The 27077-nt window shown below is 46.2% G+C and overlaps 1 protein-coding gene across 1 annotated transcript in view; it reads left to right on the top strand.

The window, feature by feature from the left end:
• Positions 1–27077, top strand: part of NEDD1 (NEDD1 gamma-tubulin ring complex targeting factor) — a 551712-nt gene that overhangs the window by 112344 nt on the left and 412291 nt on the right. Inside the window, exon 6 of the mRNA XM_069629423.1 lies at positions 9104–9333. Coding sequence (XP_069485524.1) covers positions 9104–9333 — 230 coding nt within the window. The remainder of the gene's footprint in view (positions 1–9103; positions 9334–27077) is intronic.

Raw genomic sequence — 27077 nt, 5'->3', positions numbered from 1 at the left:
AATATAAGAGTCGGGGTAGGACTGTCATTTTTAGTAGTGCCGCCCGGCCTATCATGCCCAACGGTAGCGTCTGCCAGAATTTCATAGCCTTTTCAATTTTGTCTAAAGCTACTTGTGTGTTACCTGCGTGTGTTTCCATGGTGTCGTGATAGATGTCCACTCCCAGGTATTTGAAGGTGTTCGGGGCCCATGTGATGCCCAGAGGCGGTAATTGATCTGACGGCACTGCGCGTAGGCCTGCCAGGGGAAACGGCAAGGATTTTTCTCTGTTGACCACTATTCCAGATAACCTACCAAACGCGCGCAGCGCCTCTAGTAAGTCCTGCAGGTGGGTGCGTGGGTTCTGTATGTAAAGGAGTATATCGTCTGCGTATATGGATATCTGGTGTGTTTCCCCGTCTATCTCTATGCCCGTGTCTTTGTAATCCGTTCTTAGGAATACTGCGAACGGCTCCAGGGCCAGGATATATAACATTGGGGACAGGGGGCATCCCTGTTTTGTGCCTCGCTCTATGCCCCATTCCCTAGAAACTTGTCTACCCGTCTTGACTCTCGCTCTCGGGTCTTTGTATAGTAGTTCTATCCATCTTGTAAACCCTTGTCCAATCCCATAGTGGGTGAGCGTTCCCAGGAGCCAGTCCCATCCCACCGAATCGAATGCTTTGATTGCATCCAGTGAGGCTACAGCACACTCCCCTCCCTCCTGGTTTGTCCTTTCTATAACATAGTGGAGTCTGCGCAGGTTCCAGGACGTGTTCCGTTCTGGCACGTACCCTGTCTGGTCCGTGTGGATCAGGGTGGGTAGCACTCTTTTCAGGCGGTTGGCTAGTGCCGCCGTCAGGATCTTGGAGTCCTGGTTTATTAGGGAAATCGGTCTGTAGGAACCGCATTCAAGGGGGGGCTTGTCTGGTTTAAGGATCGGGATTATTATAGATTCTGACATACTACTCGGGAGTCTTCCTTTCTCGTATGCTTCTTCTAGTGTTTCTAGCAGTCTCGGGACTATGTCATTTTTATATTGTTTGTAAAATTCCCCCGGGAGCCCATCTGGCCCCGGAGATTTCCCTGTCGGGAGCTGGGCGATTACCTCCGTTAGTTCCTCTACAGTGAGAGGGGCGTCTAATATTTGGGCCTGCTCCTCCGTCAATTGTGGGAGTCTAATTTCCGCGAGGGCTTCCTTCAGGTCCCCCTCCTCTGCCTCCTGGACCCTGGAGTATAAGTCCTCGTAAAACTGCGAGAACACCTCGTTTATTCCCTCTTGGGATCTTATCACCTCTCCCTTTCTGTTCTGAATTTCATTAATTGGCTCCCGCTTAGTCTCCTGCTTGGTTAGCCAGGCCAGGAGTCTGCTAGGCTTGTCCCCCTCAGCATGTAGTTTCTGTATATATTTCCCATAGTCTAGCCGTCCCAATCTTTCCCAGGTCTCCACGCACTGTTGTCGCAGGGTGGTGAGGTTCTCTTGTTCCGCCCCCTTCTCCCCCGCTTGTCTCTCAGCCTTCTCGATTCTCCTTTCTAACTCATCTAGTTGTGCTAGGGTTTCTCGTCTGAGACCTCCCATTTTCCCCATCGCCTCCCCTCTGACTACCACCTTGAAGGCCTCCCAGACCGTTCCTGTGCTTTCCACACTACCCTCATTATGTTCAAAATAATCTTCTATTACGCTTTGGATGTGTTCCTGGAAGCCTGCGTCCAATAATGCCTCTGCCCTCAATCTCCATGTTGGTATAGGGGCTCTCCTGTGTGTGTGCGCCCATGTGATCGTCTGGGGGGCGTGGTCAGATAGGGTTCGCGCGTGTATGTGTGCCTCAGTGAATTCCCCCAGTGTCTCCTTGCCCGTAAACAGGTAGTCTATCCGTGTGAATGTCTTGTGTGGGGCACTATAATGCGTGTATCCCCTCTCTTCCCCATGTACCTTCCTCCAGACGTCCCCGAGCCGGTCCAGTATCTGTTGTAGTGCTCTCGCTGGCGGCGCCGCTCTCTTGTGCTTATTGTCCGACCTGTCCAGCCGGGGGTCCAGTGTGCAATTATGGTCGCCTGCCCAAATCATCGTTGCATTCCTGTACGGGGCCAGCCGGGGCGGGAGCGTCCTGAAGAAGGCTGTAGCGTCGTGGTTAGGGGCATAGGTGTTCACGAGGCATATCTCCCGATTTTCTAGCATCCCATGGACTACCAGGATTCTCCCTTCCGCGTCTTTCTCTTGGTTGATGAGCTGGAATGGGACGCCCGGGGCGACCCAGGTTATGACTCCTCTAGCGTAGTTGGAGTATGTTGCACTATACATCTGGCCTCCCCATTTTTTCTTTATTTTGGCCTGTTTTTCCGCCGTCAGGTGCGTCTCTTGCAACAGTGCAATGTGGGTCCTTGTTTTGTTCAACCAGGTATAAATCCTTAGCCTCTTGACATATGCGTTCATCCCCCTGACATTCCACGTGACAATTCTTAAGACATCTTGGTCCTTGTGGGGACTAGCGCTTGCGGCCTGTTCTTTCCCATGGGCTCGCTCAGTGTCTTATTCTCTCGGTGTATTCCTGCCGGGGATCTGTGTCCCTTCTTCTGGCTGTTGAGTTTTGAATCGTCCGTTCGTTTTCTCTCTCGGGTCGTTTCTCTCTCTGTTGGCCGCTCTTTGTTGTGGGCGGTCTTGCCTCGTGCTTTCCGCCAGCTTTTTGTTTGTGGGTACTGTCCCCTGAATTTGTTTTCCTTGCCGATTCTTTGTGTGTGACAACTGTTAGTTCCTCTTCCGCTCTCCTCCTTTCTTTGCGGGCTTTACCTTAACTTCCCAACTGTTATAACTGTTAACCCAAATAACGTCAACAAACGCCCAGCCTCCCCTCCTCTGCTCGGGCTCCACCGCTTTCCAGGTGCCGCTTTTTCCTCCTCGGCCTTGCCTGTCGCGGCGTAGTGTCTTGAAACTGACACTATAAACATTGTTTTTACTGGGGCTTCTCTGTGGGTCTTGGCGGTTCCCCTTCCCCGAGTCTTGTGCTCCCTTTGTAAGTCTCTTTACTGTGGGCTTTTCAACTTGGAGGCTGTCGGTTGCTCCTTTTCGTTACTTCCCGGTAGGGCATCTCTACCGTCTTGTTCTTGCTCCTGTAGCGTTGGGTGTACTTGTCGTGCCCGGTTCTAGTCTCTATTTTGCCGGGGGTGGTTTCTGTTTCGCTCGTTCCTCTCTGCCGACTGTGGAATCCCACGCTGGTCCATCCACTCCTGGGCGTCGGTCGTTGTCTCGAAGATCTGTGTTTTTCCGTCATGCAGTATTTTTAGTTTGGCTGGATACAGCAGCATGAATTTCACCCCTGCCGCTCGAAGGCGCTCTTTGGTCTGCCAGAACTGGGCTCTCTGCTTTTGCACAAGTACCGTATAGTCTGGATATATCGTTATCCTGGCCCCGTTCCTTGTGATGTTCCCTCCTTCTCTCGAGAAAGTCAGGATTTTTTCCCTGTCCTTAAAGTTCATAATTTTTGCGATCATTGGTCTTGGTGGTGCTCCTGGGCGCGGTCTTCTAGTCAGCGCCCGGTGTGCCCTTTCTACCACGAAGCCTTGGGATAGGGTCTCTGCTCCCACTTCTTGGATCAGGAGGTTCTCTATGTAGTTCGTGGGGTCCCTTCCTTCCTCCCCCTCTGGCAGCCCCACTATTCGTACGTTGTTGCGCCGGGCCCTGCCTTCTGCGTCTTCAGCTCTGCGTTCTAGTATATTAATTCTTTCCAGTGCTTCCGACATTTGTGTTCGCGAGGCGGACACTTCCACTGAGTTGCTCTGTGCTTGTTGTTCCACTGTTGTCATCCTTTCCGCCAGGTTCCTCGTATCTTGTCTAAGGAGTCCCACATCTACCATCACTGCGTCCAACTTGCCTTCTATCGACGTCTTTAACGCCCCTATGGCTTCCAGTATGCTGCTTTCCACTTGCCTGATCTCTCCTTGCGTGGCGTATGACTCCGGCGTGTCTTTCTCCCCAGCCTCTGGCTGCTGGTCGTCGTTCTTCCGGGTGAATGTCTCCATGACTGTTTGTCTCCCTCTGCCGCTTTTAGGCTTGTCTGGCATGTTAGTACCCACTGCTCTTGGCCTGTAGTTGGGCCCTGTTCAGTCAGGTTTCGTTTGTGCTTCAGTGGGTCCTTGCTCAATTCTCACACTCGCTTCCACTCTTTCCTGCGTGTGTTGCCTTTTTAATAAGCGATTTCTCTCTGTGTCTTTACCCTCGTTGTCCGTTTGCCGTGTCTCTCTCCGGTGTTCTCTTCCCTCTCGCTTTTGGGTGGTTGGAGTCTGTGCCTTGCGTGAGGCGGCTCATCCCCCAGTTTCTGCCTGTGTGGGGGGGGGTCTGTTTGTGCTGGCTGGATTTGTGGTTCGTAGTGACTGTTACGTTCTCTCCCCCGCTTGCTGGTTATCTGTGAGGCAGCTGGTTGGGGTGGTGTCCGGGTCTATGTGTAATTCTTTTGCTCTCCTCGTTACGACGGCGGCTACCTTCTTCTCTTATGTCGTCTCTGTTAGGTCTCGGCTCTCCTGACCTGCCCCGCGGTCTGTCTCTTGTTCCCTGGGCCTGGTTCCTGTGTCTCGGCGTTACCTCCCTTCTCGGGATCTCCCGCTGCTTTGCCGGCTCTTCGCTGCTGCTAGTCACCTCTGCGTCGGCAGGGAAGGGCTCTTCTTCGGTCCGATCTGTGGGCCGCTTCCTGTCCGTGGGTCTCGACGCCTTCTTCCTTCCCAGTTTGGTGTCGCGCTGTTTCTGTAGTGCTGTCTCGGGCTTCTCTTCCTGTTGCTGCCGTCGGTGCCTTGTCTCGCTGCCGGTCGGGTGATGCTCCGATCCTGCTTGGGCTGGGCGTTGATCTGCTGTCTCCCTCGGTTCCGCTCCGGACTGGCAGGTAAGGGCTCTTCTTCAGCGATCCGGTCTGTGGGCCGCCTCGTATTCTTCACTGCTTCTCCTATCGGGTTCCGCTGCTGCTACGCACCTCCGCGTTGGCAGGGGAGGGTTCTTCTGGGTCTAGTCCGTGGGCCGCCTCTCGTTCTCCGCTGTCTCTCCTCTCGAGGTCCCTCGTTGCACTGCTGGGTCTCCGTCGTTGCTGCTCACTTCCGTGTCGGCCAGGAGAGGCTCTTCTGTGGTCCGGCCTATGGATCGCTCTTCGTTCTCCGTTTCCTCTCGTTGTGGGATCCCTCGTTGCTCTGCTGCTGCTCACCTCCGCTTCGGCGTGAGGGAATCTGCCTCGGTTCGGTCTGTGGGCCGCTTTCGATCCGTTCTGCCTCGCCTTCCGGGTTCTCCGGTTATTCTGCTGGGCCTCCGCTGCTTCTACACTCCTCCGCGTCAGGGGAGGGCTCTCTTGGTCCGGTCCACGGGTCGTCTCCCAGTCTCCGCCGCCTCGTCTCTCGGGGTCCCACGTCGCTCCGTTGGCTCTCCGCCGTTGACGCTCACCTCCGCTCTTCTGAGGCTCGGTCTATGGGTCGCCCCTCGCTTCCGCTGCCTCACCGCTCAGGTTCTTTCGTTGTTCCGCTAGGCCTCCGCTGCTGCTGCTCGTCTCCGCATCGGCTGGGGAAAGCTGTTCTCCAGCCCCGGTCCGTGGGCCGCTTCCTGTTCTTGAGCCGCGCCGTCTTCACCTTCTCTGGGTCGGTGTCGCGCGGCTATCTCCGCAGTTGGCGTCTCGGGTTTCTGCCACTCTGGTGGTACTTCGGTCCTGCCTGCGCTGGATGTTGATCGGCTATCTCGCCCGGTTCTACTCCTTCCTTTCGGCCTTCTTCGTGTGTTGAGACGCGGGTCTCTTTTTCAGCGTTGCGCGCCCGCCATTTTGTTGGTGTTGCGGCGCGTCTCTCCCTCTTCTCGTTTTCGCTCTTCTGGCCTCCGTTTTTCCTCGGGTCTTCTCCCGTGTGTGCCTTGGGTCTTCCGACGCCTTTTCCTGGCGTTTGTTCGGGTTTTTTTGTCCTAATATACGCCTTTCTCAGGATCTTTGGTCGGATCTGGTGGGAGCCTCTCGGAGTCTGCTCACTCTCGCATGGCCGCCAAGCCACGCCCCCCAGCCCATCAGCATTGTTATGAGACCTGATATATGCTCAATAGTGAAGTTCAAGCCTTGAAGGCTTATGGGGCCACCTGAGCAATTTTGAATTCACCCCCTTCATGTTAATCAGCCATTTTAAGGACTTTGGTCAGTCTGTTAAGTGAAGTAAGTCCCATAGAGGTAGGAGTTAAGCTTCCTTAAACAGACTTTTTCCACTATGGCCCACTTCAACTCTTCCACTTAGCTGACCGCTTTTAAAATATATAGAGCTAGTGTTGGTCCTTGGGTCATCGGCTCGTAATGACCCCACAATTCTCTAATTTTTCAAATCTCTCAAACCCGACCAAGAACTAATCCCAATGGATGCACAGAGCTCAACTAATGTACTGCGCTACTGTTAAACTGCCAGCTCAACCACTGGCAATCCACACCCTGTACATCACTCCTCAGCTCTCTAGCAAGATCTGCACTTTAAACAATAAAATACAAAATAAAATCCTGGATAAAAGGATAACTCTTGCAACCATTCCACAGATTGGAGACAAGACTCCTATGAAGAAGAGTAGCCCACTGATATGATCTGACGTGGCATTTATAACGCGCCTGTCTACAAGTGTTTCTAGCCGTGACAAGACCAGGGTGGGGAAACAAAAGAAGACCTAGTAAGATCGTTATTTTGTCCTCCTTTTGTTTTGCCCCTCCTTGTGTCGATTCCTTGGATAGCCTTCTCCTCCCATGTGATCCTAACAACCCCTTCAGGGTCAGGATCTGGCTGCCTTTCTCTGGCCACATGGGAGGAGACTCTAGGCTGGCATTCTGTGATGACTTTGGACTGGAGGTGTAAAGAGACAGTAAAGTCACTTTGCCAAGTGAAGAATATATTGAATGAAAATAACTTTTATTTCTACTTGGAGTGAAACTTGGCTTATGAAAGGAATTTTTCTGAAACTGAACTTTAATTGCAAACATCCTGAATTATTCCAGGGTAAGGGGACCCAACCCTGGTCACACAAATTCTTGGTTATAACTTTTGTGTTTGAATTGAAATGTTATTTTGTGAAGTTAAATCGTTGTATGATTCTCTTGGGTTTATTAGTGTGAGGGACAGATATTTTTTGACATTAGGTCGATTTTCATTTCGCTTTAGTTTGCTAGGTAGGGACACCTCTGTTAGGAATGGGAAAGATAGGGGTTTGTCTCATTCTTTTTTACTTAATAGAATGGCAACTTGTGACAAACGTATACCCAAGTGTCTGTCTCGCATGACTCCTCGCAGTAGGAAGAGGGCCATAGAACAACATGGCCAAAGGACAGCAAAAAATATTGTGGCATTGCCATCTTAGAGTGCTAGCCGCTCCTAGTAGTCATTTGCGGTAATTGCTAAAGTGCACAAGTAAAAGGTTCAAAACATGCCCATCGTGGACATATTGTATTTGTAACCCTAAAGATCTAAGAATATAAAGTATCCTAACCACACTTTACTTTAGGGTGATGTGTGTAGTTTAAAAATACAAAATATCCATAGAGGGAGAGAGAGACATAGTCTCTCAGCACTGAAAGTCTTATGGACTGATCATTCTCCCCATAAACATGTGCCCAAAGCAAGGGAACTAAATCAGAAGGCTTTACCTGCCTCCAAAATGTTAGGTCAGGATTGAAGACCAAGCAAAAACAAAGGGTGTCCCATACATGTCTATAGTAGGAAAGCGGCGAAAAGAAAATCTTTCCTAACACGGGGCATGCACTTTAAAAATGATTTGTCCAAGGAGTTTAAGAACCCAGGGGGAGATGGGCGTCTCTGGAACACCTCTGTTACTAACAGGTCCACCAGCCCACTGTGCAACTACCACGCTACACCGTCACAACAAATCTGATGTATGCCGCAAGGAGACAACCGGTCCTGTCCCATCCCTGACTGTTTTGCCTTCTCCGCTTGCTGAAGCATCCATTAATCCTTCAATGTGTTCCCAGATGGTGAGAGATTTAGTACAGGCCTTTGAGCTGTTCCTGCGAGGTATTTTGAATTGAGCTTGACAGCAAGTAGATCAGTTTGAAAAAAAGCAGCCCCTTGGGCTATAGTTCTGTGTTGCTCTCGTTAACATTTTCTGAGCATAAACCTTTGTGCTCCCTTATGGTTTCATGTACAATGGGCGCCTCCACATTGATCTCAACACAGCAGTCCCAGAGTCCCCAGGGGCATTCAGTCTGTTCATAAACCTGCTTTATTAATAAACTTGCTTGTATTGCAGCGTTTTAATTCTATCTCTACTTCTGTTGTGGTCTGACACTGATCCTTCTGCTTTATTTCTCACTTTGTAAAGACTATGATGAGGAAGAGGGATGTAAGGTTATTGGCTAGGTTACTTACTAGACATCTACATTACGCCTAGTCCTACTCTTCTTGTCATTCATACATCTCCCCAAAGATTCGCAGCTTTGCCCCAGAATGAGCACTCAGTAGATTTCTGGGTAATTCAGTCCCTTTATACCTCAACTGCAAGTGTTGGTAGGACTGGCCTTGAAAATGATTACAAAATATTTAAAGCAACTGAGGTTTCTGATTTTAGATTGACTGAGGAAGTGTAGACCAAGGAGTAATGAGCATTACTAATACGTAATCTACGCATTCTTTGTAACTGTTCTGTGAGATGAAGGGGGTGCTCTTCAAAGTGTGTATTCAAATTAAAAATGTAAACCTGTCTCGAAATGCTTTGAAAGCAGCATGCACCTATTTCTGATTTCCTTATTTCAATTGCATTCCCAGTCCTGTACCTTTCCAAATAATCTTTAATGAGCACACCTTTCTCAATGGTAGTTAGCAGTGGTGATACCTCAAATGCACTGGTTTGTTAACTGAAAGACATGACTGCAAAAGTTTTAATGTGATGCATCACCTGCCCTTTCCTCAGGTACAACCTTGGCCAAATCTACCCTGTTTAAATGCTCGCTATTCTTTTTTCCCTCTAGTTGAAGCTTCATAGATTATTCTACTGTAAAGTTTTTCCCAATATATAGTCTGCTTCTCTTCATCCACCACACACATTACCTTTAGAAGTTCTTGTTAAATATGCGGTGAGTTACTTTGAAAGTTGTTGCATGCTGTAACTTTAAGTTTTGTTCCTTTACAGCCGGTTCGACATTTAAAATACTCTTTCATGAAGAAATCTTTGCTTGGCAGCGTATCTGACAGTGGAAGTGTAACCTTGTGGGATGTAAATAGCCAGAATTCCTGCCATGTATTCGACAATTCTCACAAAGCTCCAGCAACGGAAATTTGCTTTTCTCCAGTAAATGACCTGTTATTTATAACCGTTGGTTTAGATAAACGAATAATTTTCTATGACACTGGGAGTAAAAAGTAGGTATTGGTCACCTTTTTATTATAATCTTCCTTCCGAATACCATCATTTGCCATTCATTTGTAACATTATTATGCAGTCAGAGCTTTTTGTTGTGGGTGCTATACTGTTGTAGTGTTTCCGAGCTTCTAAGATTCTAAAATTGTTTTCGTTTCATGCTCTCTTTTACAGCTGTTTGAGAAATGCCTTGATTGCAGGCAGAGCCCACACCTGTTCTCTGATATACCATGTTTTAGTTTGGGCGCTTAAGCACCACCTTTAAGGTGAAACTATTGCATTGGAGTACAGGTAGTCTGGAGATGACATGTGAGGAGGGACACACAGCTTGTAGGTATAGTTTGGTTATTTACCCACCCCTTAACTGCCCAGGATAATTCTTCTGGCCATTCCCAATCCCCATCAGAACGTATCCTTCTGGGATCTCTGTAAGCTAGTGCTATTAAGCAGTAAGATCAAGCTTTGGGTTGCCACTGTACCTCTGAGCAGTCTGCAGAGAGTTAATGGCATACATGGAGCAGTAAATGGCTACTGGTGTGGTAAATATGTCTTAGCCAAGTTGGCCTTAAGTATTTTGATTTATATTTCTTCCTTGTAATGAAGTCCTGCAAAAAGCGAGCACTGACAAAGCCAACCATTTTAGAAACTGTTGGCTTTGCCAATACTTTTATTTGTATTTATTTTTTTACCATTAAAGGAGGACCCACCTACGTGTTTCCTTTTCAGTGCATTAACCCTCTCTTGCAAGGTATTTTTGTGGTCCTATATTTTTCTCTGGGCATGATAAAACTATTTCATCTTCTGAAAGGGAAAGTGGTCCATGAACAAGGTCCCAGTGTCTGAGTATCGATCCATTTGTGGTAAGCCAATGGTCTGTCAATTGCCAGTCCATCCATAGTGTGTGAAACCTGTGGCAGCAAATAAGAAAAGCAGGCTTTGCAGGGACAGATTTTTTTTTTTTGTATATTTCAAAAGTGGATCTATTTAATTCGATTTCGAGAATTATTTTTTGGTTTGCTTTCTCCATAGGAAAGGGTCTGAACTGGGCCTCTTTAAGGTATTTATTTATTTGCATTTATAAAGCGCTCACACAGCCCAGGGGCACCAAGGCGCTGTTAAAGGAATATGTCTTAACTGCAGTACAAAGCTGGCGATTGGTCCCCCCCTAATGACTCCGTCGAAGGCCTGTTCTGGGTCCATGAAGGCGAGGTAGAGGGTTTTATCAGAGTCCAACGTCCTCTCTTTAAGAAGATTTATAATAGAGATTTAGAGTCGTGCCCACCCCCTTCACGAACCCTGTTTGTCGTGGATCTAGGATGTCACTTTTCGAAGCCCAGGCTTTTAGGTCTCTCAACAAGACGGTCGCGAAAAGCTTTCCAATAGTCGAGCAGAGCAATAGGTCTTTAATTCCTAGGCTCTGCTCGACTGCCATTTTTTTTAAAAAATGGGGACTATGTTGGCCTCCCTCCAAGAAGCTGGTATCTCTTGGTTCGCCAGGACTTGAGAGAAAATAATGACTAGCAATTTGCCCCACTGTACCTTATTCTTTTTCAGTTCTTGATTAGACAGACCATCCGGCCCAGCTGCCCGAGAGGAAGTCAAATTGCCTATCATGTTAGCGTCATGTTCATCAAACTCAAACATCCACCTCAAGGGCGAGCGCTTGGCCACCATCTCATCCTTCCATTCAGGATCTGCGAATAGGGAAGAATAATGCTGTACCCAGTTGCATTCGGACACCATACTCAAGCACTCTCTTCTCTATACACACGCTCATTGTTAATTAGCTTCCAGATGTCTTTAGATTTTTTTGCACATACTGCTTTCAGAACTTGCTTAGCCTCATTTTGCATTCTCATAACCCTAGAACTCTTACACCAATTACTAAATTTCGGTCGGATCTTCCTAGTTCGTTCTGATTTGGTGGGATAAACATCTCTCCCAACTGCTCTTATCTCCTTTCTCATCAACCTTCTCCTCCTATTCACCAATTTGGGGTCATACACATGCTTTTGGGACCACAGCTTCCCTCCCTTGGCTTTCCCTTTCATAATGAATTCCTAGATATTCGATTTTATTCAGATCCCTTAGGATTTGGGCCATGTATAGACTCATAATTTTCGTAACTTCTTGATGTTTTAATCTCAATCGATTACCGCCCCATCCCAATTCAACTTCTCTCATTTTTAATGGTCAACAGGCCCACCATCCCGCAATATGGATGGCCAGAAAATCATGATCACTCAAGATCACTGAGAACCAGTCCACCATCTGAGATTTTTAGACACAAAGCAGTAGTCTATGCACAACTCCAACTTGCCACATCTCCATGTGGTGCTGCCCGGTAAATCCCCCAGTGTTTGGGCATGTAGAATCTGCATCCCTCTCATTGACCTATTACACATCCATTCCCACTCTCGTTCCTTCCATTGCCCCTCTTTGAGGTGGATACCCTCGTTATCCAGCAATTTAATATTCAGGTCGCCACAAAAAACTGCCTTAATCTCATCCCATTGACACATTGCTTCGTCTATAATTTCCATCACTGTGGCTACCATATTTGTTTCCTTGGCTATATTAAAATGCCAATAGATATTATTAATCAAAAGGAATCGTCCCAGGGTATCCACCTTTTTGTTTAAAAAAAGACCTTAGGGATTGGGACATTTGACATCTGTAACCTTCCATCCTGAGTCAAGGGCGACCCATTGTTCCTTTCAAGGCTGGATTGAGAAATGCCAGGTAGCTATCACAATCTGGTTGCTTGGTTAACTAGGTCTCCTGAAAGACTAGAATTTCAAACAAGTCTAAGTCTGTCACTTTTTCATTGAATAGAGGACGGAATCCTCTAGTGTTCAAACATCCAATCCTCAAGATGTCACTGCTCCTAGCCTTACTAATCTAATCGACCCTGGGCTCATTTAGAGCACCGGCCAGCCATGACCACCCACTCCCCTCAATTTTTTTCAGTTGCTTTTGCTTGCTCTCTTTCGCTGCATTTTCCAGATTTGATACTGTAAAGTTCAGGGCAAGTAAATCTTTCTTGTCATAGGAAGTAACCAGTTCATCTTTCCTTGGTATTGACTTTTTCTCATCTTTGTTAGGATTTTGAGTCTGATATTTTAGCTGGGTTTTTCTTTTTCTCTGGGGATAGTCGCCTCGCTCCAACTTGCCCGAATTTTATCTTCATAATCACTCACCTCAGACCTCAACCTCTGAAATTTCTCTTTACAAGATAGCACTAGTTCTTTCTTGTTGGGTTCTTTTGCACCCGTACTCAGTCCGCTTCTCTCCTACGAACTCCACAATTCTGATATCCCTTGAAGCCATTATGTGGGTGGGTTTGATGCAGTTTAATAGTCTTATACATTTCATCTGTTTAACACAAGCATAGGAGTCCCTACCACCACCCTCTCTACATAGATTCTTGCACTTTTCTCCTCCCCTTTCTTGGGGAATCTCATTACTGTTATTTCTATTGACTTTTCTCTCATTGCCCCTCTGTCATTCACCCTTTCCTTCAACATTATTCTCCTTGATATGATTGGCAGGATTTTATTGTACTGAATAATTCCCTTTCTCTTTTCTTCAAGCATTTCGTTACATTTAGCTAATCTGGGGCTCCGGATTGGAACAATTAAAGGTTATCTGGCAGTGCTTTCAATTTTTAAGCGCTCTTCGGAGGAGTCAGATTTTAAAATGCCTCTGATTACTCGATTTCTGAAGGGTCTTAATAATGTATTTCCACCAATTCCATTCTAAGTCCCTGTATGGGATCTCAATCTGGTGTTAACATTTCTAACATGCATTCCTTTTGAACCAATACATTCACGCCCATTACGACAGTTCACTTTAAAAACTGTCTTGCTAATAGCAATGACGTCAGCCCGCAGGGTACGTGCTTTGGGGGGCACTTTCCTGTAAACCCCCATACACTGTTTTCCATGAAGACAAGGTTGTTCTCAAGGAGAAACCTTCTTTTCTACCAAAAGTAGTCTCCGACTTCCACTTGTCACAAAACAGTATTTCACCAACTTTCTACCCACCTCATCCTGCAATGGAGGAGGAAAGATTACATAGGCTGGACCCGAAAAGGGCTCTGTTTTTATGTATCAAGAACATCCAAAATCCGTCAGAAGTACCAATTATTTATTGGCTATACAGATCCTAAATTGGGTTTAGCGGTGACAAAACACTCTATCCAGATGGATTATTCTGGATATTGGTGAATGTTACAGTTTAGCGGGTAAAGACCCGCCAGAAGGTTTAAGAGCACATTCTGCAAGGGGCATAGCAACTTCTGCTGCTCTTCAGAGAGGTTTTACAGTAAGACACATGTGCAGCAGCCACTTGGTCGTCTATTCACACTTTTGTGAAACCTTACTGCATGGATTAACCTTCGTTAAGGACAATTTGGGAAGGCAGCCCTTCGTTAGGTCCATGATAAAATTTAAGGACAAAATAAAATTCATACTCTTACCACCAAACTTATTACTGCTTTGGGAGTCTGTCCAAAGAGGAGTATGTGGGAGGACACAATGCATTAGAAGAACAAGTTACTTACCCGTGCTAACGTTCTTTTGATTGGATGTTTCTTTCACGTATTCCTCATCACCCCTCCCACCTTAGAATTTGTGTTTTTACACTTTCTTGGAGCCTACGGTCTATGGTACTCCTTGTAACTCCTCTATGGGAAAAACAGAACTCAAGCCAACGGGCACTGCTTGTGCTACTTATACTGATGATGTCGACAGTCGAAAAGAGGCCCTTGAGGGACATAGACTCAGCGAGACAGCACACAGCACCCTCTGTCAATTTTTTTAGAAGCAGCTGCAAAGATATTCTCAATCGAAAGAACGTTACCACGGATAAGTAACTTGTTCTTCTTCCATAAATACCAGCCTTTAATCAAGATTAATGGTAATTCATGTCTAATGACACAATCTGGCAATAATACTCCTCTCCAAATGTTTCCTTCTATTTTGTTAAAATCAGTATTCATTGACTGATGATTTATCTTCATACCATATGTCAAAGCTGAAATTACTTTACTTTTATCAAATTCGATCATAGGCAAGCGAGGGAATCTACCATATTTGGTGTTTGTGCGCTTCATATGACTGACATTGCTTTTAGCCTTTTCCTCAATTGCTTAATTCCTCTATCTCACTCTCTACCTGTGGTGTTCCCCAGGGGTGTAACCTCTCTCCCTGGCTTTTTAACCAATACCTGGCACCTCTCGCCCACCACATTGCCGCTTTGCTCCAACTTTCAGTGCTATGCGGATGACACTCAGCCCATTTTCAGGCTCCCCTCTGCCACCTCTTCTCCCTCTCTAATCTCCGACTGTCTATCTAGGAGTGGTGTGCCGCCAAAGATCTGTCTTAATGCCTGTAAAACGGAGGTCCTCCTCATCGGCACACCTGCACCCTCCTTTCCTAGCCCCCTTCGTGCCCCAACCTGTGGGGCTAAGAACCTCAGGGTCATCTTCGACTCCACACGCTCCTTTTCTCCTCGCATCTCTGACATCTCTAAGAAGTCAAACTACCAACTGCACCTCCACTGAGGTATTCTTCCTTTCCTCTCCTTCCCCCAAAAGCTCACTGTCTTTAGAGCTCTGGTTCTGTCTAGGCTGGACTACTGCAACAGCCTCTTCCTAAATCTACCTGCTTCTATTCTTGGTCCTTTGCAACTAATCCAGAACAGGACTGTGAGACTTGTCCTTGGCCTCAAGCCCAGGGATCGTATCCCTCTAGCACTGAAATCTCTTCACTGGCTCCCAGTGGCTGCAAGGATCAAGTTCAAGACCCTCTGCATTGTCCACAAGGCCTTCTGGGGCCTGGGTCCTCAATACCTCCAACTCTCTCTTCAGCAATATCTTCCTACTAGAGCTCTTGGCTCCTCCACCCCCAGCTCCCTCAGGATTAGTTGCTTCTCCAAGCAACGAGTTGTGGTCGATCTCGCTCTTCGGCCTGGGCCTCCCACTGGAACAGCCTTCCTGCCTCGCTGAAACTTGAGGAGAACCATCTCTGGTTCCAGAAGCACCTCAAGACCTTCCTCTTTGCTTCTGCCTTCTCTCTTCCTCTCCCCAGATCTCCTTTCTGATACTGCACTGGTTACCTGGCTACCCTCTGCTTTCGGGCCCAGGTCCCTGCCCGCCCAGTTGCACAAACGCACTGCTTCCTGGCAACCCTTGCACTTTGGTCTGTATCTGCAACCCTACAGCCCCTTTACCTGCACTTATTGGACACCCGCTGTCTGCACTTAACCTTGCACTTGCCATCTGCTAGCCGCTCTACTAGTTATTTGTTTGATCCCTTGTAAAGCACAGCACTTCTCCCCCTCTCCCCTGCACTTGCGCGATCCAATGTCACTTGGCCTAGTAAGATCGTTGTCTCTATCCTCCCTCTGTCCCCCTCCCTTGCCCCATCGCGACTCGAAACACTTGTGTATTGGCGCGTTATAAATGCCATGTGATATCATTGTCATCACATGTGCGCTTCTATTTGGATAGGCTCTTGGTCTGAGCCCCAGATACCTTACTCTACAGTGAGTCGAGTCTTTCCTAATTTCAATGTAAATTCAATTTTTTTTCTGCATCATTTTAGTGAAATGCATAACTTTTGGTTTTGTTGGCATTGGTACATGGAGTCTTTTGTAAACCTCCTGAAGGCCTCAATTAACCTTGCAGTCCAATGTGGGTAAGGATAACCTCATCAGTATACATTCCAACACATTTTTTTGACCCTAATTTGGCCGATACAAAATCAGCCCAATCCAAATATTTCCCTATAATTGATATGTATAAGTTTGAATAAGAAGGGCGCAAGCATACATCACTGCCTCTGCCCCTTAGAGGTGGGAATGTCCTTGGCCACTGCGCTCTGTAAATCCAACCTCAAACGTATTTCAGTTTTACTATGGATTTCCATCTATCGCTCCAATAGTCCTACCAGTAGTTGCTATTCTTGTAATTTTTGCCACAGTTTTGTCCGATTTGACTTTGAAAAGTCACTGACATATCTATACAGGCTATGCGAAGTGTGGGGGGGGGGCATTTTATGTCCAGGAAATGTTCACAAGGTGGTCCATCAGGAAACCATTCAAAGTAGTCCCAACTCCCTTCCTAAAACCTGTTTGGTAATTGGAAAGGAGGCTGTTATCAGCTGGCCATTTCTCCAATTTCCTTAAAATGAGTGTGGCAAAAATCTTCATCAGCATCTAATAACGCAGTTGGCTTACAATTACCTGGAGATTCCCTATTTACGTTTTGTATAAATAATTGGAATTATGTTTGCCAGAATCCAACTATCGAAAATTAATTTCTTTATTAATAAGCTTCTGAAATTAATACCAAGTTACTAAGGCCATTCGGACCCAGGACTCTGAGGTTGGAGTTTTTTTGTTGATTATTAAAATGTCCTCTATAGCAAAATATATATTGCAGTGTCTTTTGGTATCTATACCATCTATTGACATCACTGGCTGATTATATACCTCAGAATAATATTTCTCCCAGGTATAGGATTCTGAAGTTCTTGCCCAGTACCAAATTATCTCATTAGTTACCAAACGTTAGAAGATTGCTTCTTTAGTACAACAGCAAGCATTTGTTCCCCATCTTTTTGACTACGACTGTATTTATGTCGTTTGTGCCAATTTTATATAGGTCTGTTTTAGCTGCTGGATTCTAACAAACCTGACATCTAAATCCCTATATTCCCTAATGATCAGCCTTTTGTTTCAGTTTTTTCCTTGTCACAGATTTCCTTATCAAAGTTACTTTTACCTGTATACCTTTTCGCTTGTGAAGACTGGAGCTTTATTTCCTTATGGATGGATAAAGGGAAATGTTTGCCACCAACGCTTTTTATTTTTATCTTGTACATGGTGGAATCTGTTTAAGGTATTTTTATTTTTTAAAAGTCTTCTATGGTACTTTCTTATCACCCAATTGAATTTTTCTTTGTATTCACTCCTAAGTGTATCAATTCTGGGACTACATTTCGCTTCGAAGAGTGGGTTATTATCAATGTCAGCATGTTCTGATCATTAAAATCAGTATGCTGAAATTCTAATTCTTGACTAATCTCATAAATTGTATTGGCCACAAATATGTAGTTGATGCACATGGAGTGAGTGTTTTTCCAGGTATCCCTTTTCGGGATGTCCCTAGTCCCTATGTATATTTCCGATCAAATTTTGCATGGCCAAACTTCGTAGGAATTTTTCCCCTTCATCTCAGTTTATATTGCTCAATTTACTTGTACCACAAGTTTCCTCAGATTTCTCTTTTATTAAGGCATGTTGAGTTTAAATAACCAGCTATTATGACCTCATCCAACCTGTCATCCAGAGAGGCGCTTATGCTCGTATCTAATTTAATTGTCCCAGAAAGGCTTCTACATTGGAATGCAGGGGATTCCAATATATGTTTATCAAAACCCAATTGTAAATCTGATTATCAGATTGTATTGAAAGTTTTACTGCCAAAATGCATTGTGTACGAAGCTGTCGCAGGGAGGAAGCTTCACCACAGTGGCAAGTCATAAGTCTGAGACACTCTGCTGTGGACCCTGGGCCGTACCGACACTCATGCAATTCAGTGGATGAATCATGTAAGATTGCCTTTATGGACGATGCTCAAAGGCGTTTTAACCACAGAAAAAACCCAGTGTTAAACCAATTCCCAAAAGAAAGAATATTCGAATACTGACGAGATAAAGCGCAGCAACAAAACCTGAACCAATATCTATATTTGAGATGTCAATGTGAGGGAAAGCTGGAGCAAGTGTTACTCTAAGCCTATTGAAACACAACAGTTAATGCAGCTGTGACCTTGTGAAATACAGTGAAACAAATAAGAAGTCCTGGTAAAGGAATACACCAGGCAGTTGACATTTGGGGACAGATACCTGGCAGGGAAGTATACCAGGGGATCTACAAGACCCCAGAGCAGGATTCCTGTCAGGGGAGTATACCGGGAGATCCACCAAAGTTGTAGAGGAAAGTTTAACCATGTTGTAAAATACCTGGCATAGATGTATACTAGGGAATTTGAGAAGCACATGAAAAGTCCTGGTAGATGGATACACCAGGCACTTGAGTTGTACAAAGATTTGTAACACTGTGGTAAGATACCTAGAGTATACCAGGAGATCTGAAAAGTTCACAATAAGATTCCTGGTAAAGGAGTGCACCAGGCAATCGGTCAAAGTTACAAGCAATATTAAATAAAGCTTATCTGGGAATTTATTATATGAATAAGAATTTTGGGAATCCAGTACAAAGAAACCAAGGAAGTGTTTGATGTTGTGGAATGTATTGTTTGAACAGGAACTTTCTGAATCTAGTATAAAGGACCAAAGGAATACTTTTGTGAAACTAAGGAAACACTAAGGGAAGAGAATCTTCCTCGGAACTCTGGCGTTTCTCCTTGGAAAACACTTTTTGTTGGACTTATGTTTTCATTTTCATCATGAACACTTTTTTACTAAACCTAAGTCAGAGACATTTCCTTGCACCCTTAGTTGTTTATTTCTAATGTGAGGCTCAGATTACAATGTTTTTGGACACAAGGACAGTTTTTAAGTTACTAACGACTGGACATAGATTGATCTCCAGTTTGTTCCCTAGGCAGGTAAACTCTTCTTTAGGATAGGGTTAGAGAGGTGTTTATCCAACCCAGTTTGGTTTAATAAAAATGTCTGACAATGACAATATTACAACTGTCTGCCTCTCATTTCTGACCCCTCACATATAGCAACATAGAAATGGTTTGCATTACGCATGCACTGTTAGTAATTATCACATGGGCCTGGTAATGAAAAAGTGGTCGGTAGTAATTTGTTTTGCAAAGAAGTTGACATTGCAGTTTTTAGAATATGGAACACTGGGTAAGTGCATAAGCAAATGGGAGTGTGTATGGATTATTTGTACTTGTTTATATTTTAATGTATACTATGTTTTCAAATTTTTGTAAGTAAATAATTGTGTGCGTCCGCAACATAAGTGTATTGTGCATAACGCATGTGTGCATATGAGTAGTGGTGCAGCGTGATTCCAGTGGTGCACCGCTATTACAGTATGCATACACCTAGTGTTTGTATAGCAAATGGTGCATATTATACTTTTGCTACGCACTTGTAGTTTACATTTTGTATGCACATATGTATATTATATATGTATTTTTCATTAACCAATACACTTGTAAATGTATTTTTCTACGTACGTATGGTGATTGAAAGCGTGTACATAAGGGTGTTTGGTGCAGGAACAAGTAAGTGTTGTAAAAGTGTTAATATGTAAGAGTGTGAAATATGTTTTATGTATTATATTATTTAGGGAAACACTGTTGATGATTGAGACTCCTGGATTTTCTGGCTCAAACATTATGTAAGATGATTGCTGACTCCCCTACTATTCGGAAATGTGGAATGGCAATCGCGGCAGAAAATGGAAAGACGTAATTGAGAAACTTATTGTGTTTTATAACTGAGGCAAAATGCCAGATATAATTTTGATACACGCCGGAGGCAATGATTTGGGATATCGAAGAACTGAATGTTTTGAAATGAAAACTGACTTTGGACGCCTAGCAGGATTGTTTTCAGGAACAAACATTTTATTTTCATGCTTGGCAGCACATAAAATTTGAATGGGTTTTCAGATGAATTTCTATAATCTGGCCTCATGGACAGATTTTAGGAGGCCACCCTCGTTATAGTGAACAGGAGAGCAGTCAAGGCTGTTCTCAGTAGTGTGAGTGGGGTCGGGGGTCCACACAGTGTAGCACACAACAATAATTCCCCCCATCCCAGAGTACTAGATTTGTTGACTGGGGCTGTTGCAGGTAGGTTTTCCTGCCATTGGTTCCAGTGAGTGGTGCCCTGGAGCTGCAGGTGCCAGGATTCTCCTGGTCAGGTTCCAGGAGCTCAGTGCAACACTTTGCGATGGAGAAATGCAGGCAGCACCGAAGCAGATCTCTTCAGGATAATTTGCAAGACTAGGGAAGGCGATTTCCAGCAACGGCCTCTTTTCAGGGGGTTTGGGGGGGGTCCATCTTCGAATCTTCAGTCAGCTGTTCTTCTACAGAGGATACTTGGCTCCAGTGCTGATCTGAAGAAATGGCTGCAGGAGTACTCTTCTTATCCAAAATCTTGGCTGAAAGCAAGTCCAAGGCCACTAGTTGCAAGGATCTGCATAATTCAGATACCCAGCAGTTGTCCAAACAGGGACCACTCATGCCCCACACCCTCAGGCTCCACAGATGTTGATTGGGTCCATACAGTCCCACCCCCTTCCTGAGGAACGCACAGCAGCAAGATTTCCTGACCTCCCAAGGCTGGAAGAAGGCAACAACAATATGGCCAAAGAACAAGAGCAAATGTTGTAGTGTGGCCGTTTTAGGGCACTAGCAATATTCAACAGCCATACGTGGTAAACACGAATGTACACACTAGATGGAACACAAAAAATATAATTGCTGCCACCGGCTCATCTTTAGGCACATATAAAAAGAAACCAAAAATTCCAAGTGTAAAAGACTAGGATGGTACAATGCAGTGCAATGGGGATACCTTTTTAAGATGCGGTGTAAAGTTTTAAAAAGTTACCCTAAAAGTAAAATAACAAACGGGAAACATGGTTTCCCAGTACTGATAGCCTGAAGGGACTCATCAGTTTCCCCATAACAAAATGAGCAGGGCGACAGGGGAGTGAAGCTGAAGTCCTCACTTCCCTGTAAAAAGTCAGTACAGGTTCAAAAATAAAAGCAAAATGTTTAGTGGTCCATAGAAATATGTAGGGAAAGTTGCCAAAAGAGAAATCTGTCCTAACAGTATGAAAGTGCTAATCATAGAAAAATGTATTGTGTGTATATGTATGTATGTATATGTGTGTGTGTATATATATATATATATATATATATATATATATTCTCTCTCTCTGAGGCTTGTGGAATCTGCTTAGATAACATGCTGTGCATAGGCCGACATCTAGTGGAAGCTGCAGAGTATTAGTTTGTTTTTCGAAACTCGTAAATGGGCGTCGACCGTGCCAGTAATACTATCCCTAGTGTGACGTCCACTGTACCCATGATCCCTCACGCGTGTAGGACCCTCAGATTGTTTTTTCCGCCATACTTGTCAAACATTGTGCAGAGTTCCCTGGCTTTCAGCCTTTTGCTTATAATTAATCTAAAATCCCCGTTCTTCCAATCCCATGTCGGACATCGAAGATCAACGCTGGTCTGAAGAACGAACAACCGTTGAGACTGCACAACGGACTTTGGTCCTCGGAAGGCGTCTGGCCTTGGCCCTGCAAGTAGGGAGAGTGGGGTGTGGACATAATCGCTCTCACTTTATTTCCTACATAAACTCGCCCGCTGCCATTGGGTAACATATGGAGAGTACTCCATTTAAATTTTTCCCCAAGTGCAACCGCAAGTTTCCTTAGGGTTGACAAACATACCGTTTGTAATCTCTGTCTGCCTAGGGACCACCCTGAAGCTAACTGCAGAGCGTGTAAACTCTTTAAGGCTAAAACACTAAAGGACTGCTCCACTAAACGTTGGGCTCATCACACCAGGCAGCTCGAGGCCATGGAAGCAGTGGGTTCCTTCAGTGATGGCAGCAATGCCGCCGTTTCGGACGGAGAGGGCACAGGGGCGGTGAAAGACACCCAAGCGCTAGTACCTGACCTCGGAGGGTTGTCCGGTGGGACAGTTATGGGGAAAACACCCGGCGACACGAGCGCTACCCATACTACTACACCTAAACGCACTAATTCCACCTGAGATTCGACACGCGTGTAGAGTTCTTGAAAAAAGGAGGCACTTAGAGAGCGGTCCACAGAATCTGTGTCCTCGGAGTGTTCCAGGTCGAGATCGCCTCACGACACACGGCAACCGTCTAAAGTTGCCAAGAGTGCCTCGCTCCCCAAAGTCACGGGGGTATGGTCGTCAGAAGACTAATCCGACCTCCACCCCCAAGCTGCACGCCTAGTGTCGGCTCCGGCAGTTCGTTCCACGTCTGCCACTGAGTCTCGACGTTCTCGCTCTAAAGATACAGAGACTAGCCTACACACCCCCGAATCTCGGCGGCAGGTGTCGAAAGATTCTGAGAAGGTCAAGCCATCAGGGAAACGCTCCTCTACCCAGGGTAAAGGAGACAAACAGCAGAAGAGGTCCTCAGACATAGCTTCTGTACCCCAGGCCCAGAAGGACAAACATAAATCTTCAGACAAAGAGAAGTCCACTACCCATGTCTCGGCCACTAGACCTAAAGTTGTCCCACAGGACGTAGGAACAGTAGAGGAACCTCAGCAAGAGGTGTTCATCCCCAGTTCCAGGGAATGGAGCTCTGAGGATATCGACAGGGTGATGCCAAGAATGTCGTCTTTGGCTAATTTCTATGCCAAAAACTCAGATCATTTTCTGAGCTATCAGAGCACCCCTGACAACTCCACTCCTTCAGGATCCAGGGACCCTCAGCCTCCGAGTAAAAGACCTTGTAATGAAAGTCCAGCTCAAGGTCTGATTTCAGACCCATTCTCTATTCAACCCTACCACCAGTATGCTGATGACCCAGACATACAAATGCTGGACGACCAAGCGGGAGTCGGTTATGGAGGAGGAGGAGGATCATCATCTAGACTCGCCTGTTAACAAAGACCCACCAGTCACTGACTCACCTGTGGATAATCAGCCTCTACTAAATGAGGTGTTACTTAGAGCTGCAGAGCACTTTCACTTAGACACTCAAGGGGCTCAAGAGGAAAGAGACTTTTCAGAGGAAATGATGGGGGGGGGGATGAAAAAAAAAACCATTGCCCAAGCCATACCAATTCTCAAATCCATTCAACGCAGAATTGACCCTTCCCTCCTCAACCCTAATCTCACTAAAGCTGTCAACCCCAGAATTGAAAAATGATTCAGGGCCGCCCAGTCAGACCCACTTTATATAAGGGGCCAGCTTAAGCCCGACTCGTTGGTAGTCACTACCACCAGAAAGAGAGCTCCCCCAGATAAGCAGAGTAAGAGGATTTATGGGTTGGGAAGAAAAGTGGCCTACACTTCCGCTTACCAGGCAAAAATCGCCAATACCACCACTCTGCTGGCAAGCTATAATTGCCACCAGTGGGAGCAGGTAGCTGCCCTTATCGCCTCCGCACCTGAACCACTAAAGGGCCAGTTAGCCCAAATTGCGTCCGAGGGTAGATCGGTGTCTGGGTGCATTTCTAAAACGACCTTTAACGCTGCAGATAATGCAGGCCGTCTCATCGCAGAGACACGCTCGGCTCAGACAGGCAGGGTTTAAACCCGAAACCCAGGCTACTCTTATCAACATGCCGGTGGAACCAAATGTCTTGTTTGGCAAAGCAGTAGAGGAGGCACTCAAAACTGCCAAAGATGAATACGATACCCTAAAATCCCTGGGACAATTGACTAACAAACCCACGAACCAGAGAGGGAATAAAATTTCAAAATTCCCAGAGGGGTTTCAATTTCTCACAGGGGCAGGGTACATCGTGGGGTAACAACCAGCAAGGTACCCAAAGTTACAGTAGAGGTAACAAGAGGAGCCGTGGTAGAGGGAGAGGCAGCCCAGGCAGAGGCGGTACGCCTCCCAGCAAACAGTGACGCTCTGCTCAGGGTCCCTTCCCATGCATCCCCAGTAGGGGGGCGCATTTCCGACTTCACCCAAGCATGGGAAGGGATCACCTCGGACAGATGGGTGCTGTCCACAGTGTCCGCGGGATACTGCATCGAACTGCTGGAGCGCCCCGCAACCACCCTCCGCGACAAAAAATTCACTCCCTGGACCACCAGAAGATCCTCCTCGAGGAAATCGTCAATCTTCTCGCAAAGGACGCGATAGAACTCATCCCGGGCAACCAGGTAAACAAGGGTATTTATTCAACTTCCTTGTACCAAAAAAGATTTGACAATGCGCCCAGTATTAGACTTACGCCCTGCAAGTATGTCAAGCCCCAAATATTTCACATGACTACGCTCCAAGAGGTAATCCCCCCCCCCCCTCCTAAAGAAGGGAAATTACATGGCAACATTGGACATGAAAGATGCCTATTTTCATATTGGACAGTCAGCACTAGCAGTTCAAGGTGCTGCCCTTCGGTATAGCCTCGGCTCCAAGGGTATTCACCAAGGTACTGGCAGTGGTGGCGGCACACCTACGCAGGGAGGCAATCCCAGTATACCCTTACCTGGACGACTGGCTCATCACAGGGGAAACCCCCCCCCTAATTTGCAGATTCAACATTCAAACAACAATCGACCTCTCTCAGTTGGGCTTCTCAATAAATGAGAAAAAATCAAGCCTGGTGCCAAGCACCTCCAAACAGTTCCTAGGAGCTGTCCTAGACACCAGAGAGGGGTTGGCCTTTCCATCAGAGGAAAGAATTTGGAATATGTTACTGCAAATTCCTCAATCAGTCCGGTTGCCAGATAAGAGTGCGCAAAGCGATGTGTTTACTAGGCATGATGGCATAATGCATTTACCTGGTTCCCCATGCGCGCCTGCGCATGAGTCCCATGCAGGAATGGTTGGCGAAACAGTGGTCTCCGGCAAGTGGTCAGTGGGACGATCTAGTACAGAGTCTTCGCTGGTGGACAAGAGAGAATCTTTCACAGGGGAAACCCTTTTACGATCCAGAAATACAGGCCATAGTCACAACAGACGCGTCCCTGTCCGGGTCGGGAGCACACCTCCTTCACCACACACCTCAAGGTCTCTGGTCTCACACAGTGGCTCAGAATCATATCAACCTGCTAGAACTTCTGGCAGTTTTCAGAGCGCGTCGGGCGTTCGAACCCCACCTAATCAACCTGTCAGTGCAGATCCTAACAGTCAGCACAACAGCAATGTTTTACTTAAACAGGGGGGGCACTTGTTTGCCAAATCTGTCCAAGCTTGCCCAGAAAATTTGGATATGGGCACTCAGACGGAACATTTACCTGTCGTCTCAACATGTTCCAGGGGATCTCAATTCACTAGCGGACGCTTTGAGCAGAGATCACCTCCCAGAAGAACACGAATGGTGTCTACACAAAGAAGTCGTAGGAGACCACTTCTCTCAGTGGGGTTTCCCAACTATAGACCTATTCGCCACAAGCGAAAACAGTCAATGCCCAGGATTCGCATCCAGGTTCCCCCAGCCAGGCTCCAGGGGGGAACTCTCCATGGATGAACTGGTCAGGGATGTTTGCCTACGCTTTTCCACCAACCCCTCTAGTCAGGAAAGTGGTCACAAGATACACAGGGAATCGATGACACTCATCCTAGTTGCTCCTATGTCGGCGAGACAACCGTGGTTCCCGCACCTGCGCAAACTGTTGGTGTGCGAACCCATCAGACTCCCATGCTGGTGCAACTTACTCTCCCAGCACGCAGGACAAACAGTGCATCCTCAACCCAACTCTATGAACTTGGCAGCATTGCTCCTGAAGTCATAGTTTGGCCATCTTAATTTACCACAGAGATGTATGGATATCTTAAAAGAATCAAGAAAACCTAACACAAGGCACTGTTACTTTGATAAGTGGAAAAGATTTGTTGTTTGGTGCTAGAATAAACAAATCAACCCAGTTGATTGCACTCCTTCCAATATTGTCACCTACATGCTCCACTTACTGGACGCAGGGTTGGTATTTAATTCACTTAAGGTACACTTGGCGGTGCTGTCAGCCTACGCCACCTCCCATAGCAAGGTGTCATGGTGGAAAGTACCAGTTGTCAAAGCCTTTATGGAAGGGGTGAAGACACTCCACCCTCCAATTTCTAACCCACCACCAGGGTGGGCCCTTAATGTGGTGCTTGCTAAACTCATGGGGCCTCCCTTTGAACCCAGGCATAAAGCTTGTCTCAAACACCTGACTTACAAGACTGACTTCTTAGTAGCCATTACAACCATAAGAAGGGTCAGTGAAATTCAGGCTTTGTCAGTGCAGGATCCTTTCTTTACTACACATAAGGATAAACTGGTTTTACGAACTCACCCAAGTTTATTTCCAAATTCCATGTTAACCAGTCCATTGAGCTACCGGCCTTTTTCCAAGAACCCAAAAGCTCTGCGGAGGTGAAACTACACACTTTAGATGTGAGGAGAGCGGTCCTCTACTACATAGACAAGACCAGACCGCTAAGAAAAACAGATCAACTGTTCGTTTCCGTAGCTACAGGCAGAGAAGGAGATCGCGTCTCTAAAGGTGCCATCTCTAAATGGATAGTCTGATGTATCCAGCTGTGCTACTCCCCTTCAGAAAAGACACGGCCTTTTACGCCAAGGGCCCACTCCACTAGAGGTACTGGGGCCACTCTGGCTTTCATTGCAAATGTACCCTTTGACACCATTTGCAAAGCAGCTACATGGAGCTCTATTCACACTTTTACTCGGCACTACTGCATTGACACTCATTCCAAGACAAATACTCAAGTGGGACAATCGGTTCTAAGACATGTGTTCGCTCATGACCCTTCTCACATCCCACCTCCTTCTAACACTGCTCGCTAATCTATGCACTGCTTGTGATCTAAGCAGATTCCAAAAGCCTCAGAAGGGATACATTACGCACCGTAATCGTATTTCTGATGCTTGTATCTGCTTAGATTCACATGCGCCTGCTCTTCCTCCCCTCTGAGAGAAGGCGCATGGATGCTTGTAGTCTTAGCTATCTATCTGCTTGGATACTCTGTACTCGAGCTACTCCTCATGTCAGAAAAAATAC

This window comes from Ambystoma mexicanum, chromosome 12 (assembly GCF_040938575.1).
Source record: "Ambystoma mexicanum isolate Mex_15411 chromosome 12, UKY_AmexF1_1, whole genome shotgun sequence".
In the NCBI taxonomy this organism is placed as follows: domain Eukaryota; kingdom Metazoa; phylum Chordata; class Amphibia; order Caudata; family Ambystomatidae; genus Ambystoma; species Ambystoma mexicanum.
This window is presented reverse-complemented; position numbering and strand designations above follow the sequence as displayed.